General features: G+C 41.2%; 1 protein-coding gene across 1 annotated transcript in view; it reads right to left on the reverse strand.

The window, feature by feature from the left end:
* The window catches only part of SAK (Sak kinase), a 164,143-nt gene that overhangs the window by 2,266 nt on the left and 142,342 nt on the right, over window positions 1–19,535 (reverse strand). The window contains exon 12 of the mRNA XM_068372176.1: window positions 5,381–5,554. Within this exon, the coding sequence (XP_068228277.1) occupies window positions 5,381–5,554 (174 nt within the window). The remainder of the gene's footprint in view (window positions 1–5,380; window positions 5,555–19,535) is intronic.

The following is a 19,535-nucleotide window of genomic DNA, read 5'->3' on the forward strand; positions in this document are numbered from 1 at the left end:
CCGAGATTCATGCACTGACTACCACACTGAGCCAGATCCAACATCTGGAAGTCAGTCTGAAGCACCAGACATTCCCTAAAGACAAAGCAGAGGAAGTGTCCTGTAGGACAGAAGGAATGGAACTGAGGGTATGTGTCCTGGAAAACTACTGGTGTGGAGTTGTTATTCTCAAGATGGACCATACACAGCTAGCCGTAGCCGGTCTGAAATACGTCTGGGGAACCAAGCATGAAGACCAGTCTCCAATTCCCTGTACACTATTCCATCTGCAACAGTAGACTGTAAATCACAAGCAAAACTGGCAAGCAGGTCTGGAACGTTGTGTTGCTCACCATACTTACTGACATGTACAACAGGCACCAAAACTGATGAAACAAATTGCAAAATTCATCGTACGTACTTCGTTAGAAGCTCCTGTGTGGTTGCCAGTAAGTACATTTTATTCCAATTATTGTCCTCCTCTTTGTCAAATAATAAAGATCAATTGATTAACAGTAGAGTCATAGAAGGTATTTTCTCAGCAAATGGTCATTGTTAATTCATTAGTGTTTATTAAAAGAAAAGAAGAATTTCCCCGTAGAAACATCTGTGCCTGCTCTACGTGTTTTAACGAGAGTTCAACGTTGAATGGCAGCAGGAAGGACTGCATAGAAGCATTGCCCTGAAGTAATCTGTAAATTAACTTTCTACTTATATAGTGTTACATCTTAAATTATTGATTTTTTTTTTTTTGATAAAATACAAAGAAGTTCAGCACCTGTATAATGAAATATAAATAGGACGCGAGTTTGTGTCAAAGAAAGAAAACAAAATCCAAGTTATATGTGCTAAACGCATTAGGTAAATGGTTAGGCCTACAATTAGTATGAGGAACTAATTGGAAGTCAAGTAAGCATGAAGCTCTCGGAGGTAGCGACACCAAAATGGCTGCCAGGGGAGAGGCATCATATGACACTGTACGAGACTAAAATTAACGATATTATCAAAATTTTACGAGTGTCGCTACCTCAACTCATCAAAATTGATAATTGCAATACTCAACTTGGGAGTAGGAGTCTCCAGAAGCTCAGACATCTTCACTAAACACAAAATAAAGGTTCCGAACACATGAACGCGTGTTGATATCACAGTGCTATAGAAGGAATGATGGGAGAAGCGTGGGTAGTGGTAGTGGTGGTGGTGGGGGGGAGTAGCCATAGTAGCAGGCAGTAGTCGGATGTAGAACGGCACCTCGTAGTAACGGGGGATGTTGAGGAAGGAGAAGACTAATTGGTAAGGGACCTCTGATAGTGGTTTTAATACGCCCCAGTTACAATACCGACACCCTATAAGGGTGAGCGAGCTGGGTATATTCCTGGCATTCCATGCAACTTTTTCTCTGGTATATTTAGCAGTACAGTATTTATACCTTAGAAATAGTGCTATAAGGAACATTTCACTGGGTGACATAGGTCCCTCGCCAAGAAATAGATTTTTCCTTCGTCAAAATCCCTTTTTCCTTCGTCAAAATCCCTTTTTCCTTCGTCAAAATCCCTTTTTCCTGCTTGTTATTTAAAATGTAGTTGTTTGGATGTCTGCATGGTTGTAAACATGATTTTCACTATCATGAACTTTATACTGTACGTACGTGTTTGGTTTGCTTAGCAGGAATACGTTAAAAACTATCGTCGTTGAGACTCGGTCTCGCTTATCAGTATATCATCCGAGTAATTATTTTCTGTAGGAAACACTACAGATATGCTAACATAAACTGGCAATTTCCTCTAAGTCTACCACTTTGAGAAGTCATTGCTATGTAAATTGCTTTTCCATGTAATTTACAAAAATCAATCATGATTTTATAGTAACTTAGATAAAGATGTACATTTAATAATCTAATCTTTGCTTTTTTTTATTTATTAGCTCTCTTTTACTTAGCTAAAACTATATTCTATTGCTATTCCTTTTGTTTAAGCATATTTATTCCCTCTCTTTTACTTAGCTAATACTATATTCTATTGCTATTTCTTTTGCTTGGGGATATTTTATGCTCTTTATTCTGCCTCTGACTTCTTTCCTTTGCTTTTCCTTCCCATGATCTTTGAAACCACGGGACTTTCTGCTATAACCCTTTCTGACCTATTGACGGGCTTTGTCTGTCGTAATTGAAATACAAACAAAACAGCTGTTTTTTGTTCAGTTGTTATTGTGGCTGTATGCATTTACGCAATGATTATAATGTTACTAACAATACTTTTATCATTATCTCTTAATTTTCTAGCTCCTTGAAGTAGAAGATGCGATAAATATTATTACCGAGTTACAGTAGAAGTCGGATTACTGCACGAGAGACAACCATCAGGAATTGCGCCATGTTTCAACATTGCTGCGTAGAACTTCCTACGAAACTGGTTTGTTGCCGTTGTATAAAATACATACACCTGAACTTAGTTAATCTTAAATTGTACTGGTACACATATTGTACAATAAAGAATTACAGTAATGGTGTTAATTGTAAATAAAGGCTAAGTGTGCGGTGAGTCAAGTCGTTTGAATGAAAACAGCAAACACGTGCAGTGCAGTTAAGCTTTACTGTAGTGATAGTAGTATATTTCAGTATCAGCGAGTGTTATACAGTATTACCATATAATAACAAGTACACTTTGATAGAAATCAAGTAAAAGCAATATTAGGCAGTACTTAGTGGGATAATTATCCAAGCGTAGGCAATGGATGTGATTTGTTAGGTTAGGTCAGGAATCATCCCACCCTAGGGCAACAACCATTTGTGACTTTTCGCGCCTGTCTCTGTTACCTAACCCTTGCGAAGTAGGATCTTTGACTGTAAAAGTGTGGTGATGACTTGTGTATTGTGTAGTCTTACCATATACTGCACGTACATAAGTACAGTTACTGGTGTGTACATACAGTACAGTAATACAAAAGGGTGATGTGGCAATGACTTTCGTGTCGAATTGTCTTACCTTGTACCAAAGCTGTCTTAATATTGTAATGTACTATTGCATCTGAAAATAGTACTGTATGAATTACAATATTGTAACAGAAACCACATGAAAACACTGTAGTCCAGTACAGTGGGTTACCTAGTGTATTGGTCAACTGTGCTTAGGCAGTGGTCTGTTTTGGGAAGGTTATGAGTTGACACACCCTAAGGCACCAAGTATTTGTGCATTTTTGCTCTTCGTGGGTGTCTCTGTTAGCTAACCCCTTGCGAATAAGGAGGGCAGACTGTATATGCAACTCCTATTGATTGGTCTTAAAGGATTAATTGTCCAAAAAGAGGAGAAAAAAAAAGGGTAGTGCCTTTTTTTTTTCTTCCGACTGCCAGTGAATGCTACGATAAAGGTGTGGCAGATATGAAGGAATAATTCTAAGTTCTCCTTCTATCAAAGGTTAGCAAAGATGTTTCATTCCTAAATTACAATGATATTGCCGTCACTACTGCACATTAGTGAGAGAATAGACAACAACAGGAATAACTATATATTGGCAGGTTACAGTACAAAAAAACTCTTAGTAAACTATAGTTATCAGGAAAACTGCAAAACCTTTCATCCTCCTTTAATTCCCTAGTTCACAATGAACTGCTAATCTTAAAACTACAAAAGAAAATAAAAAAAATATAAAAAACCACTTGACAGCACCAAGAATACATCTGTACTACTCTTTGGCAACTGAAAACAAAGTGGCTACTCAAAGTATTGGCTGGAGGGCAGGGCTACCCGCTACCAGTCACCCACCAATAACTACTAACACCCCGTTACCTCTAACTACGAAGTTGGAAGGAGGTTATGTTTTAACACCTGTTTGTGTGTGTTTATTTGTGAGCGCAAAATGTCCAATTCATGCAATCAGCCATAACTTTTGACGTCGTTGTCACAGAGACTTCAAACTTGGTTCATATTTGAGTGTATGAAAATCCACACCAATTAATACATGTTAAGGTCAAAGGTCAAGGTCAAGCAAAAGGTTGAGAAATAAGCTGCTGCGGCGGAGGTGTACTCTCTACTGGGTGCCCCTCTAATTATAAAAATTAACAGCTGAAAGTATACGGTACTCTTACTACAGCAGGAGGGTTTGTATTCGAGTTGGATCAAATGATTCCAAGATCCCTTAAGGAAAAGAACCTAAAACAAGACTGTGGGCTAGTTCCAGCTCCACAAATCCCAGATATAGGTATGTATTTTACACCAATAAAATATACAAGTAATATAATCATAGAACTACATTGCTGTATAATAAACATGACTAAAAAAAAACTAAATGACTTAAATTATTTTAAGAATCATTACTAGCCCTACAAAATACAGTATAAGAGTGCATATTATTCCGCGTGAGGAGGAACCCAACGAAACTGTCTCTCTAACAGTCATTTATACCCCTATTGAGTAAGTATATGAGTGCAGCAATTCCTGCATAAGAAGAATAAATCCTAGGAATTACCTCTAACAGTTATCAATAGCCCTAATGAGTAAAGTATGAATGCAGATTGAAAATAAGAACCACAAGTGTCCTTATATCACAGGAAATGATCTTTGGTAAGTCATAATTCTATAAATTATGAAGAGAAAATGTTGTAACTTGGAGATGACATTCCAATGGAATAGTCTTTGACAAATGCTAGCTTAAGAAAAGTTATTGCTACTGATAATTACAGTGCAAACTATAATCCCAAGAGGTATGGCAACTGATAATTACAGTACACTATATAATCGTCCTGAAGTTTACCTTCAATGTTTTGAATGGACAGAAAAGCACAAACTATTCATTTTTTAAAGTAAATAATTATGGAATTATGAAAGAAGTTATGAATCCTCACTCCAAACTCCATTCTACTTTTCCACCATGAAGAATGGAGCGAAAATCAACATAGATCTAACTTCAGAAATAAGCAATAATGGAAGACACCAGGCCTCACTTGGTTGGCCTTTTGTGGTATGAGAAGTAATGTATAAATAGTTAAGACTACAGTAAATATAAAGCTTGAATCTAAGACTTGTGTAAAAGAAGACATCTGACTTTTCATTATTTATAATACATATTAAAGACTATTATCACACAATGATGTTTCAAATGTTTCATGATACCTCAATGCTATGCTAATCAGAGAATTTCTAAAATAAAAATAAAATAAGCATAATCAATTTATAGAACTATCAAATCAACGGCATGAAACACTGTACAGAAAAAATAACCAGTAAAAACCCAAATGAGGATATAAAAATAGGTTTCGCTAGTTAAGAATAACCCAGTAAGTCCCTTGACAAATAAATAATCCAACTGAGCAAAAAGTAATATTATTATTATACTGATTTCATACATGCCTGGTTAAAAATACAATATTGTTTTGAAATTCTTCATCAGATATAAAATTGCTTACCTGAGTAGCCCATCCAATATCTTGAATAAAGACCCTTGGGCCCGGGTTTTTCAGTGTCACAGGTGATTCTACACGTGGACTGTTTGTGCTAAAGTCCGGAATGGCATTTTTCACTGTCTGAGCATAACTTCCTACAGTCTGCATGCTGGCAACTGACTCTTGAAATGATCCAAGCTGTGAAACATGATGAATATTGTAAATCTGGGTGTCTAAAAACAATTAAAACTGCTATATTACAATTTTTGCATTCCTAAATAAACATATATTCATTGTAAGTCAGAAATAATTATAAGAACTTCTCCAACCAAATAACCATAACTTTTAGCACTTAAAATACTAAATGGTCTGACCACTGCTCAACTTCTAACTCACTTTCTGGTTCTAAGAAGTAAAAAGGACTAACAGAATAACCTGAGAATTATACTTGCAGACATTACTATCATTCAACGGGGTGGGGGTGGGGGGGGGAGTTCATACCATTATGATGAACATCAGTAAAGCTCTTCTTTGCTGTGTATGCATAAACTTCTTGACCGTCCTCATCTACTGTACATTGTTCAGTACTACACAGCTAATCATCATCATCAAGAAAGTCTTACTACGTATCTTCATTGATGAGCTTTTCAATTTTAATTTTTCCTTTAATAGGTATTTAAGAGTGCAGAAAGGTTTTATAAGAGTGTGGGGAGTTTATAAAAGCTTAAATATACCATATAGTGGCGAGAATTTATAAAAGCTTAAATATACCGTATAGTGAGGAAAATATATTGGGGAGAGTTTATAAAAGCTTAAATATACCGTATAGTGGGGAAAATATATTGGGGAGAGTTTATAAAAGCTTAAATATACCGTATACAGTACAGTAGTGGGGAAAATATGGTGGGGAGAGTTTATAAAAGCTTAAATATACCGTATAGTGGGGAGAGTTTATAAAAGCTTCAATATACCGTAAAGTGGGGAAAATATAGTGGGGAGAGTTTATAAAAGCTAAAATATACCGTATAGTGGGGAGAGTTTATAAAAGCTTAAATATACCGTAAAGTGGGGAAAATATAGTGGGGAGAGTTTATAAAAGCTTAAATATACCGTATAGTGGGGAGAGTTTATAAAAGCTTAAATATACCGTAAAGTGGGGAAAATATAGTGGGGAGAGTTTATAAAAGCTTAAATATACCGTATAGTGGGGAGAGTTTATAAAAGCTTAAATATACCGTAAAGTGGGGAAAATATAGTGGGGAGAGTTTATAAAAGCTAAAATATACCGTATAGTGGGGAGAGTTTATAAAAGCTTAAATATACCGTAAAGTGGGGAAAATATAGTGGGGAGAGTTTATAAAAGCTTAAATATACCGTATAGTGGGGAGAGTTTATAAAAGCTTAAATATACCGTAAAGTGGGGAAAATATAGTGAGGAGAGTTTATAAAAGCTTAAATATACCGTATACAGTACAGTAGTGGGGAAAATATGGTGGGGAGAGTTTATAAAAGCTTAAATATACCGTATAGTGGGGAGAGTTTATAAAAGCTTAAATATACCGTAAAGTGGGGAAAATATAGTGGGGAGAGTTTATAAAAGCTTAAATATACCGTATACAGTACAGTAGTGGGGAAAATATGGTGGGGAGAGTTTATAAAAGCTTAAATATACCGTATAGTGGGGAAAATATATTGGGGAGAGTTTATAAAAGCTTAAATATACCGTATACAGTACAGTAGTGGGGAAAATATGGTGGGGAGAGCTTATAAAAGCTTAAATATACCGTATAGTGGGGAGAGTTTATAAAAGCTTCAATATACCGTAAAGTGGGGAAAATATAGTGGGGAGAGTTTATAAAAGCTAAAATATACCGTATAGTGGGGAGAGTTTATAAAAGCTTAAATATACCGTAAAGTGGGGAAAATATAGTGGGGAGAGTTTATAAAAGCTTAAATATACCGTATAGTGGGGAGAGTTTATAAAAGCTTAAATATACCGTAAAGTGGGGAAAATATAGTGGGGAGAGTTTATAAAAGCTTAAATATACCGTATAGTGGGGAGAGTTTATAAAAGCTTAAATATACCGTAAAGTGGGGAAAATATAGTGGGGAGAGTTTATAAAAGCTAAAATATACCGTATAGTGGGGAGAGTTTATAAAAGCTTAAATATACCGTAAAGTGGGGAAAATATAGTGGGGAGAGTTTATAAAAGCTTAAATATACCGTATAGTGGGGAGAGTTTATAAAAGCTTAAATATACCGTATAGTGGGGAGAGTTTATAAAAGCTTCAATATACCGTAAAGTGGGGAGAATTTATAAAAGCTTAAATATACCGTATAGTGGGGAGAGTTTATAAAAGCTTAAATATACCGTATAGTGGGGAGAATTTATAAAAGCTTAAATATACCGTATAGTGGGGAAAATATAGTGGTGAAAATATATTGGGGAGAGTTTATAAAAGCTTAAATATACCGTATAGTGGGGAGAGTTTATAAAAGCTTAAATATACCGTAAAGTGGGGAAAATATAGTGGGGAGAGTTTATAAAAGCTAAAATATACCGTATAGTGGGGAGAGTTTATAAAAGCTTAAATATACCGTAAAGTGGGGAAAATATAGTGGGGAGAGTTTATAAAAGCTAAAATATACCGTATAGTGGGGAGAGTTTATAAAAGCTTAAATATACCGTATAGTGGGGAGAGTTTATAAAAGCTTCAATATACCGTAAAGTGGGGAGAATTTATAAAAGCTTAAATATACCGTATAGTGGGGAGAGTTTATAAAAGCTTAAATATACCGTATAGTGGGGAGAATTTATAAAAGCTTAAATATACCGTATAGTGGGGAAAATATAGTGGTGAAAATATATTGGGGAGAGTTTATAAAAGCTTAAATATACCGTATAGTGGGGAAAATATATTGGGGAGAGTTTATAAAAGCTTTTTTGGGCTCAAGCCATGGCGTCCTGATGGAAGGTTCCTGTTTGGTAGCTTCCTTGGGTATAAGACTACTAAGATATTCCCAGAGAATTTAACCACAGGTTATCACAGAATTCTAACTTCTGGAGCGAGTATCTCAAAGGTTTCCCTTTAAGACATCGTAATACAACAGGGGACACGCATGTCTGAACGTGCCACATAGCTATCTCCACCCCGAACAGAGTTAATGCTTCGGTGTGTAAGGGCTGAGAATAGCTGGGAGCCGTTCCACAGCTAATCTCACTCGTGGCTACTACTGATACTCGAGACGTAAACAAACGGACGCCATTGCTCTAATGACGTCACGCGCGTCTTTATCCTTTGTTTAGTAGCTGCCCTACTTAGACGGATTTTCCCTTGTGTTAACTTTATCGCTTTGCATCTTCGCTATGTCGTTACCTTCAGCCTCGCCTTCTTCTGGAAAGTTGAGTACAAGGTTCCAGTATTGTTTAATTAAGCTCTGGCCGTAAAGTAAATATTATTTCGCGAAATAATTGATGTTTTGTGGCAGAGCTGTGCCTCTACCGGACCCGCCATTTTATGGCGTCGTTGTTGTTTTGCATGTCTTATTTAGTTAGCCACAACAACGCTTCCGGCATTATATACTAATCGAATACATTAGTTTATTTAGTCTTCATAGCTAGGAACTTTTATATCGTGTTTAGACGCTTTTTATCGGTCATCGATTGACCTCATACCAGTCGGCTACTATAGCCCCCAGGCCAGGAGCCTACATACAAGTGTTCATGCATGATTTATTAGTGATCCTAGACTAAGTTATGAAGATAGTGGCATTATTATTTTACAATACTTTTGACTAGTGATGCAAATGTTTTCGCCTTCAGGGACCATATAGGAGATAGGCTAGTCAGTGATTCTTTCTAGCCTAACCTAACCTTAGGATCCCTATATGCTTCCTTCATCCCCTGCCTTGGCATTCCCTCTATTTAGCCTTGATCCCTTTTCTGAGTAAAGGGATTAATTGTCTAATAGAGTATATATATCGCCTCTCAGTCCTCCCTAAAGGAATGAACCCCCTTTAGGATTGCGTCTGAGAGTGAGGTTAGGCTAGCCTACCTCTATGGCTAGGATAGTCTATGACTTTCCTGCGATAGCGATACGTCTTCTTCCTTGCCTAGTTCAGGACTTTTAGCCCTGATCTAGGTCGGGTTAGGAAGGTTTCTCTGTTCCATGCTGAAACTGTACTCTTGCACCGTTTTAGCCGATCAGCCTAATCTTAGGTTAGGGAGTGTCCTCCCTTCCCTTAGTGGCCGCTCTGGTACAGAAACCCTTCCTGGGAAGACCTCTCTCTTCTCCCTCCCCACCTATCTCTTGTATAGCCTAGCCTATGCTTAGGTTAGTTTATACTCATCTGTCCCCTGTCCTACAAATCCTCCTTAGGGTGGATGAGTAGGGCTACCCGAGCTTCCCTGTGCTGTCCGCTCTGGTACATATACCTTCATAGTGTCCTATAAGGTTAGTTACTAGTGTAGCTCTGCATAGGGGAGTCTCCCCCCCTCTTGGGTGTTCCCTAGTCCTCCCTTGGGCTACCTGCTCCCGGTCCCTAGTGACCCCTGCTTATGGATGCTAGAGCCTGTCTCTATCATGGGTACACCCCCTCAGGGAGGGGGAGGGATGTCTGGAACCCTGACGGTACTTCCTGCATCCTTTCCCCCCTCCCCCTGTCTCTCTATCTATCCGGGTGCCGGTCTCTTGCCGCCTCTACTGTCGGCAATACCTGCCTCCCTCTTGGTGACTTCCCTACCCTTGCCGCCAGCCCCCCGTGTACCGAGGGACTGCCGGCTGCCGCCGGCTACTACCGGCAGCTCTCCTACTCCTATCTAATCGTCCGCTTGCCGGTCGATCTCCGGAGTGCCGGCATATACTGCCGGCAACCCGATACTACCTGTACCATCCTTACCCCAGTCACCAATCTGGCATCCTCCGGCTGCCGGAGCCGCCGCTCCCTGCCGGCGTGCCGCCGTTGTGCCGGCGGCCGCCATCCTGGTATCTAACTGACTTTGAAAATTGTCTGTTCTAGTGCCAGAATCTACGCTGGAGCGAGCTCCGGCATGCCGGCGGCTTGCCGGATGCCCCCGGAGGCGTCAAGAATACTTGCACCCCCTCTCTGTAGCTATCATAAGACTAAGATAGCCCTACATTGCAAATAGATAAGCTGCTTTGCTTTTAAGATCAGTACCTAGTACTGCTCTATTAGTGATCATGCTGTCTCTTTGCATTCTTCTATTTCCAGCATGCTATGTGCATCTTAGCGCGGCTGGTTGCCAGAAGCAGTTACCCTTAATGAGGCCTTCTGGCTCTTAACTGGGAACCGAATGAATTCGATCCCAACCTTGTCCTTGGCTTTCCATGGAGTTCCAATATAATGGGAATCCTAGGAAACTATATCCAATGATCTCGGTCATTTGGATTATCCCAGGACCAAGCCTATGGTAACCAGCCGGGCGAGATGCATGGAGCGTGTTCTCCTTTACTGTTTCATTCTCTATGCATCACACCTTCTTTAAGTTAAAATTAATGATTAATATTAACTTAATTTAAGAGCCATTCCTATGACTCCCCCATACTCATTTTCTCTTTCTTCCACAGGAGGAGCAGATGAAGTGTGACTTCGCCTACTGTGCTGTGAAACGCTCGCAGTTTTACGGACATACGGCGTGCAGGACTCACGCCCCTTGCGCAGACAAGAAAGGGGATTGGAAGTTCTGGAATCCACTGGAATGTACGGTCTGCCAGGCCTACCTAGTTGAGGCCTTCCATAACCCTCCCTCAGCGGAGGTTAGAGACATTGCTCGTGAAAAACTGCGCAAGTGGGTGCGTGGTTTTCAGAGAAATGCTACTGGACCGTACCTGGCCACCGAAGAACTGAGGTCCCTGTTGTTCCCTAAGGCCTCCCCTGACTCAGTGGTTCCAAAAGAAGCAATCCCCACTGTCCAAATTACGGTGGAACCTGATGTGGTCATGGCTCAGTCCATGCACGAGTGTCGTTTAGATTCCGAGGATGATGAACAGATCTCTGACGTCTCGGAAGACACGGAGAAGACGCTTATGGCTCAAGGAGCCGAAGAGGACGAAGACAAGGTGGAATACACCGAGTCGGAGCTTGGAGCTACTCCCTCGTCCATCCCTCCGCCTACTCCTACACCGACGGAAATGTCCATTCCGTCTACCTCCTCGACCCCGGATCCTTCCTCTTCTACCCAAGAACTGATCCGACTGATTAGAGCTGTCATGGACGACAGACTGAAGGAGAACCAGGAGTCCATCAGGTCTATGATTGGATCCAGAGACCCGAAGAAGATCTCGGTCAAGGATCTCCCAGCTTGCTCTCATGCCAACCCGTGGAGGTATGCAGAGCATATGGTTATTGCGACCGGCAGGATCTTTGTTAGTGACAAAATCGGCACGGTCCCGCTGGAAGATGTGGAGTTCTTCCCAAGCTTCGAGGCCTACCCGGACTGTTACGTCCGGCTTCGTTCCGAACCTGCCTCGAAGGAGGAGACCGAACCTAAAGAAGAGATAGTGTTCGATCTCGCAAAGGCCCAGGCTATGCTAGCCTCCGCATTTAAGAGCAGGGGCTTTACCTGCTCTAAGCTTCCTGCCTTGAGCAAGAAGCATCCTACATATGTCGCACCTGACACTGCGATTCTTCCTTTTTTGGAAAAGGCCTTGGCTGCATGCCTTAAAGCGGCGGAAGAAGGAAAACCCTGCCCTGCACTGGAGGAGTGCAGACCCTTCTCCATCGTGACACCCCCTGACACTAGACAATGGAAAGATGTCCAACATACTTTCGTTGTGGGTAGGCTCGATCCTGACGTCGCCGGACGTCAGTTTAATGAAGACCTCCCTAAGCTCAATGATCACCTCCTTCGCCGGGAACAAGACACGAAGGAGAGGCTTGCGGCATCTCTTTCTCATCAAGTCCAACTTGAAGTTATGGCCTGTGACACAGCAGTACCTGATCACTACATGGTACTAGCCAAATCCCACTTACTCACAGTAATGAAGGACTTGTACCATTTCATAAAGGCTCGTAGAGCCTGTCGTGAATTCGTGTTTGTCGGTGCCACCGTGAAACACGAACCCCGGAGGCTGATTTCCTCCAACATCTGGGGAAAGCACCTGTTTCCTTCTGACCTTGTCAAGGAAATAACTGACAAAGCCGCCACGGAGAATAGGAACCTTCTCCACAAGTGGGGCATGTCCAGAAAAAGGAAAACCTCTCAGGACGATGGACCTCAGCCTAAGAGGAAACCTCAGAAGCCAAAACCCCAGCAACGTCAACAACGACGTCAGTTTCCGGGACCCGCTACCTCCCAAGTGGTTGCCCAACCACAACAGACCTTTCAATTGGTCCCCCAACCGGTGTTGTCACAGTCACCGGTCTTCACCCCTGCCTTTGAGCAGCCATCCACTACCTTTCATGCCAGAGGTAGAGGCTCGTCCAGGGGTGCAAGCAGAGACGCCTCTCGTCGTCCCTCCAGAGGTAGAGGAGGAAAGGGAGCTAGCGGCCGAGGCAACAAGTCCTCGGGACACCAGAAGCAATGAAGTGCTTCCGGTGGGAGGAAGACTCCGCCAATTCCAGGATCGTTGGACCTTCGATCCTTGGGCACACAGCATCATCAAGAACGGTCTAGGCTGGAGTTTGGTGCAACCACCCCCAATCTTCCAGCGGTTCTTTCAACAATCGACCCCCATTCTGGAAGAATATGTTCTAGACCTCTTGAACAAGAAGGTGATAAGGAAGGTAAAGTCCACCAGGTTCCAAGGGAGACTGTTTTGCGTTCCCAAGAAGGACTCAGACAAGCTCAGAGTCATTCTGGACTTATCCCCCCTCAACAAGTTCATAGAGAACAACAAATTCAAGATGCTGACGCTTCAACAAATAAGGACCCTTCTGCCTCAAGGTTCCTACACGGTCTCTATAGACCTGGCGGATGCCTATTGGCACATTCCAATGAACCATCACGCTTCCTCCTACCTAGGATTTCGACTCCAAAGAAAAAGCTACGCCTTCCGGGCCATGCCATTCGGCCTCAATGTGGCCCCTCGGATCTTCACAAAGCTGGCGGATGCCATAGTACAACAGCTCCGCCTAAGAAACGTCCAGGTGATGGCCTACCTCGACGACTGGCTAGTCTGGGCTCCATCGCCCGAAGAGTGTACAAAGTCTTGCGACGAAGTTACCCAGTACCTAGAACACCTGGGATTCAAGATCAACGAGAAGAAATCTCGCCTCTCTCCGGCTCAGAAGTTTCAGTGGCTGGGAATCCACTGGAATCTTCAGTCACACCGCCTTTCCATCCCCCAGAAGAAAAGGAAGGAAATAGCAGGGTCTGTCAAGCGACTACTGAAATCCAAACGCATTTCAAGACGACAGCAGGAACGAGTTCTAGGCTCTCTACAATTCGCCTCAGTGACAAACCCAGTGCTTCGTGCACAGCTAAAGGATGCCGCGGGAGTCTGGAGACGATCGGCATCCATCGCTCGAAGAGACCTCAAGAGACGGCTTCCAAACAGACTTCGACGCCTCCTAAAGCCGTGGTCGGAAGCAATGGCCCTGAAAAGGTCCATTCCTCTCCAACACCCTCCTCCATCACTCAACATCCACACGGATGCCTCACTGGAGGGCTGGGGAGGTCACTCCCACCTGAAACAAGCTCAAGGGACCTGGTCTCCACTATTCAAGACGTTCCACATAAACATCTTGGAGGCCATGGCGGTCCTTCTTACTCTGAAGAAGCTATCCCCGCCGCCCTCGATCCACATCCGTCTAACCCTAGACAACTCGGTGGTAGTTCGTTGTCTCAATCGCCAAGGCTCAAGATCGCCCCAGATAAATCAGGTGCTTCTCCCAATCTTCCGTCTGGCGGAGAAGAAGAAGTGGCACCTGTCTGCAGTTCACCTACAAGGATTCCGCAACGTGACAGCGGATGCTCTATCTCGGACAAACCCGATAGAGTCGGAATGGTCTCTAGACGCAAGATCATTCTCCTTCATCTCTCATCAAGTCCCAGAACTTCAGATAGATCTCTTTGCAACGAGCGACAACAATCAACTTCCTCTGTACGTAGCCCCGTACGAGGACCCCAAAGCAGAAGCGGCGGACGCCATGTCACTGGACTGGAACAGATGGTCGAAGATATACCTGTTCCCTCCCACCAACCTTCTGTTGAAAGTCCTCTCCAAATTGAGAACCTTCAAAGGGACAGCGGCCCTAGTGGCTCCCAAGTGGCCCCGGAGCAACTGGTACCCCCCTGGTCCTGGAGCTGCAGCCCAAGCTGATCCCTCTCCCGGGCCCAGTTCTCTCTCAACAAGTACAGAAGTCGACTGTCTTCGCTTCATCATCGAAAATCAAGGACCTTCATCTCATGATTTTCTCTCCCTTGCCGCAAAGAAGAGGTTTGGGATCTCGAAGAAAAGTCTAGACTTCCTAGAGGAATACAAGACCGAATCCACGAGACGGCAATATGAATCATCCTGGAGGAAATGGGTCTCCTTTGTTAAAGCAAAAAATCCTAAAGAAATCACCATTGATTTCTGTATGTCCTTCTTCATTCACCTTCATGGACAAGGATTAGCAGCCAATACGATTTCAACCTGCAAATCGGCTTTGACTAGACCAATTCTATATGCTTTCCAAATTGATCTGTCCAACGACATCTTTAACAAATTGCCGAAAGCATGTGCTCGCCTACGCCCAGCACCCCCTCCGAAACCGATCTCCTGGTCACTAGACAAGGTGCTCCATTTCGCCTCCAACTTGGACAATGATTCATGCCCCCTCAAGGATCTGACTCAGAAAGTTATATTTTTATTTGCTCTCGCCTCGGGAGCTCGAGTCAGCGAAATAGTGGCATTATCAAGAGAAGAGGGACACATCCTGTTTGCTGATTCAGGAGAAGTGACCCTCTCCCCTGATCCGACGTTTCTCGCCAAAAATGAATTACCCACCAAAAGATGGGGCCCTTGGAGAATATGCCCCCTGAAGGAGGATGTCTCTCTATGTCCAGTAGAGAGTCTCAAGGTCTATCTTCGCAGAACTTCGAACTTTGGTGGAGGCCAACTCTTCAAAGGAGAAACATCGGGCAGCGACCTGTCACTGAAACAATTAAGAGCGAAAATCACCTACTTCATTCGCAGAGCGGATCCGAACAGTACACCCGCTGGTCATGATCCTAGAAAAGTGGCATCTTCTCTGAACTTCTTTCAGAGCATGGACTTTGAGAGCCTTAAAAACTTTACGGGCTGGAAGTCCTCGCGAGTTTTCTTTAAACATTATGCGAAACAAGTGCACGAAATCAAACATTTTGTGGTAGCCGCAGGTAGTGTTATGAAACCTGCACCTAACTCTGCGTAGAACAGTGAGTTACTTGGGACTCTAACTCTTCGGGTGCCTATGTTGACCCTCGAGTGATTCATAGTGATGTCTAAAAACACTTAGTGCTTTTATAACTGTTCTTATCCCAGGTGAAATGTCATAGTGTCACACAAGTGCCGCATGCCTTGAGCATGATGTGTTGTTTAAAGACTTGCGTTCCTCGAGAACGAGTACCTACTAATCCTGAAATTCCTTTTCAGACTCAAGAGCAAGCCTTTATTTCTATGTACATTATTATTACTGTAAATGAACTTTACTTTTGCTGTAAATTATTTAATTTCTGCATTGTGAAATAAAATTTCTATTTTATTACTTATGCGTCTCTTTCAGCTCCTACTTACTATGAAATACATACTGTCATAGTTTTATTTATTCCTCCTTTCCTATGGTCATGAAGAATTTAAGATGTCTAATCCTAAATTATATTCACCTTGTCTCAGTAAGGTTCCTACACGAATACTTACTTCGAATAATCAGGAGATGAACTCTACACACAGTGCCCAACCACCACTGGCCTACTTCAGAATGTTCCTATACAAATATCAAACATTCTGCTTCATCTCTAAGTTCTTAAAAGTTCTTCTGTCAAGATGAATAGCCCTTCAATACCACTTTGACGTCGGCATAGCCCATGGGAACTTCCTACCAATGGGGGGCAGGATACTTCGTTCCTATGGTTCTTACCTAAGATTACTTTGCTGTTTTGTCAATGCCTAGGCACTTAACTCTGGGGGAAAATCTACCACGATACATTGATTCTCTGGTACTCTTCCATCAGGACGCCATGGCTTGAGCCCAAAAAACGGATTTTGAGCGAAGCGAAAAATCTATTTTTGGGTGAGATAGCCATGGCGTCCTGATGGACCCTCCCTACTACTTCGTTCAGTTTGTTCCCACCCTACACAATTGTATCATGGTGATGGGCAGCAACTGGCGCCAGGATAAAGACGCGCGTGACGTCATTAGAGCAATGGCGTCCGTTTGTTTACGTCTCGAGTATCAGTAGTAGCCACGAGTGAGATTAGCTGTGGAACGGCTCCCAGCTATTCTCAGCCCTTACACACCGAAGCATTAACTCTGTTCGGGGTGGAGATAGCTATGTGGCACGTTCAGACATGCGTGTCCCCTGTTGTATTACGATGTCTTAAAGGGAAACCTTTGAGATACTCGCTCCAGAAGTTAGAATTCTGTGATAACCTGTGGTTAAATTCTCTGGGAATATCTTAGTAGTCTTATACCCAAGGAAGCTACCAAACAGGAACCTTCCATCAGGACGCCATGGCTATCTCACCCAAAAATAGATTTTTCGCTTCGCTCAAAATCCGTTAAATATACCGTATACAGTAGTGGGGAAAATATGGTGGGGAGAGTTTATAAAAGCTTAAATATACCGTATAGTGGAGAGAGTTTATAAAAGCTTAAATATACCGTATAGTGGGGAGAGTTTATAAAAGCTTCAATATTCCGTAAAGTGGGGAAAATATAGTGGGGAGAGTTTATAAAAGCTTAAATATACCGTATAGTGGGGAGAGTTTATAAAAGCTTAAATATACCGTATAGTGGGGAAAATATAGTGGGGAGAGTTTATAAAAGCTTAAATATACCGTATAGTGGGGAAAGTTTATAAAAGCTTAAATATACCGTATAGTGGGGAAAATATAGTGGGGAGAGTTTATAAAAGCTTAAATATACCGTATAGTGGGGAGAGTTTATAAAAGCTTAAATATACCGTAAAGTGGGGAAAATATAGTGGGGAGAGTTTATAAAAGCTTAAATATACCGTATAGTGGGGAGAGTTTATAAAAGCTTAAATATACCGTAAAGTGGGGAAAATATAGTGGGGAGAGTTTATAAAAGCTTAAATATACCGTATAGTGGGGAGAGTTTATAAAAGCTTAAATATACCGTATAGTGGGGAAAGTTTATAAAAGCTTAAATATACCGTATAGTGGGGAAAATATAGTGGGGAGAGTTTATAAAAGCTTAAATATACCGTATAGTGGGGAAAATATAGTGGGGAGAGTTTATAAAAGCTTAAATATACCGTATAGTGGGGAGAGTTTATAAAAGCTTCAATATTCCGTAAAGTGGGGAAAATATAGTGGGGAGAGTTTATAAAAGCTTAAATATACCGTATAGTGGGGAGAGTTTATAAAAGCTTAAATATACCGTATAGTGGGGAGAGTTTATAAAAGCTTCAATATTCCGTAAAGTGGGGAAAATATAGTGGGGAGAGTTTATAAAAGCTTAAATATACCGTATAGTGGGGAGAGTTTATAAAAGCTTAAATATACCGTATAGTGGGGAAAATATAGTGGGGAGAGTTTATAAAAGCTTAAATATACCGTATAGTGGGGAGAGTTTATAAAAGCTTCAATATACCGTATAGTGGGGAGAGTTTATAAAAGCTTAAATATACCGTATAGTGGGGAAAATATAGTGGGGAGAGTTTATAAAAGCTTAAATATACCGTATAGTGGGGAGAGTTTATAAAAGCTTAAATATACCGTATAGTGGGGAAAATATAGTGGGGAGAGTTTATAAAAGCTTAAATATACCGTATAGTGGGGAGAGTTTATAAAAGCTTAAATATACCGTATAGTGGGGAAAATATAGTGGGGAGAGTTTATAAAAGCTTAAATATACCGTATAGTGGGGAGAGTTTATAAAAGCTTAAATATACCGTATAGTGGGGAAAATATAGTGGGGAGAGTTTATAAAAGCTTAAATATACCGTATAGTGGGGAGAGTTTATAAAAGCTTAAATATACCGTATAGTGGGGAAAATATAGTGGGGAGAGTTTATAAAAGCTTAAATATACCGTATAGTGGGGAGAGTTTATAAAAGCTTAAATATACCGTATAGTGGGGAAAATATAGTGGGGAGAGTTTATAAAAGCTTAAATATACCGTATAGTGGGGAGAGTTTATAAAAGCTTAAATATACCGTATAGTGGGGAAAATATAGTGGGGAGAGTTTATAAAAGCTTAAATATACCGTATAGTGGGGAAAGTTTATAAAAGCTTAAATATACCGTATAGTGGGGAAAATATAGTGGGGAGAGTTTATAAAAGCTTAAATATACCGTATAGTGGGGAAAGTTTATAAAAGCTTAAATATACCGTATAGTGGGGAAAATATAGTGGGGAGAGTTTATAAAAGCTTAAATATACCGTATAGTGGGGAGAGTTTATAAAAGCTTAAATATACCGTATAGTGGGGAGAGTTTATAAAAGCTTCAATATACCGTATAGTGGGGAAAATATAGTGGGGAGAGTTTATAAAAGCTTAAATATACCGTATAGTGGGGAGAGTTTATAAAAGCTTAAATATACCGTATAGTGGGGAGAGTTTATAAAAGCTTCAATATACCGTATAGTGGGGAAAATATAGTGGGGAGAGTTTATAAAAGCTTAAATATACCGTATAGTGGGGAGAGTTTATAAAAGCTTAAATATACCGTATAGTGGGGAGAGTTTATAAAAGCTTCAATATACCGTATAGTGGGGAAAATATAGTGGGGAGAGTTTATAAAAGCTTAAATATACCGTATAGTGGGGAAAATATAGTGGGGAGAGTTTATAAAAGCTTAAATATACCGTATAGTGGGGAGAGTTTATAAAAGCTTCAATATTCCGTAAAGTGGGGAAAATATAGTGGGGAGAGTTTATAAAAGCTTAAATATACCGTATAGTGGGGAGAGTTTATAAAAGCTTAAATATACCGTAAAGTGGGGAAAATATAGTGGGGAGAGTTTATAAAAGCTTAAATATACCGTATAGTGGGGAGAGTTTATA

The sequence above is a fragment of the Palaemon carinicauda genome, chromosome 4 (assembly GCF_036898095.1).
Source record: "Palaemon carinicauda isolate YSFRI2023 chromosome 4, ASM3689809v2, whole genome shotgun sequence".
In the NCBI taxonomy this organism is placed as follows: Eukaryota; Metazoa; Arthropoda; class Malacostraca; order Decapoda; family Palaemonidae; genus Palaemon; species Palaemon carinicauda.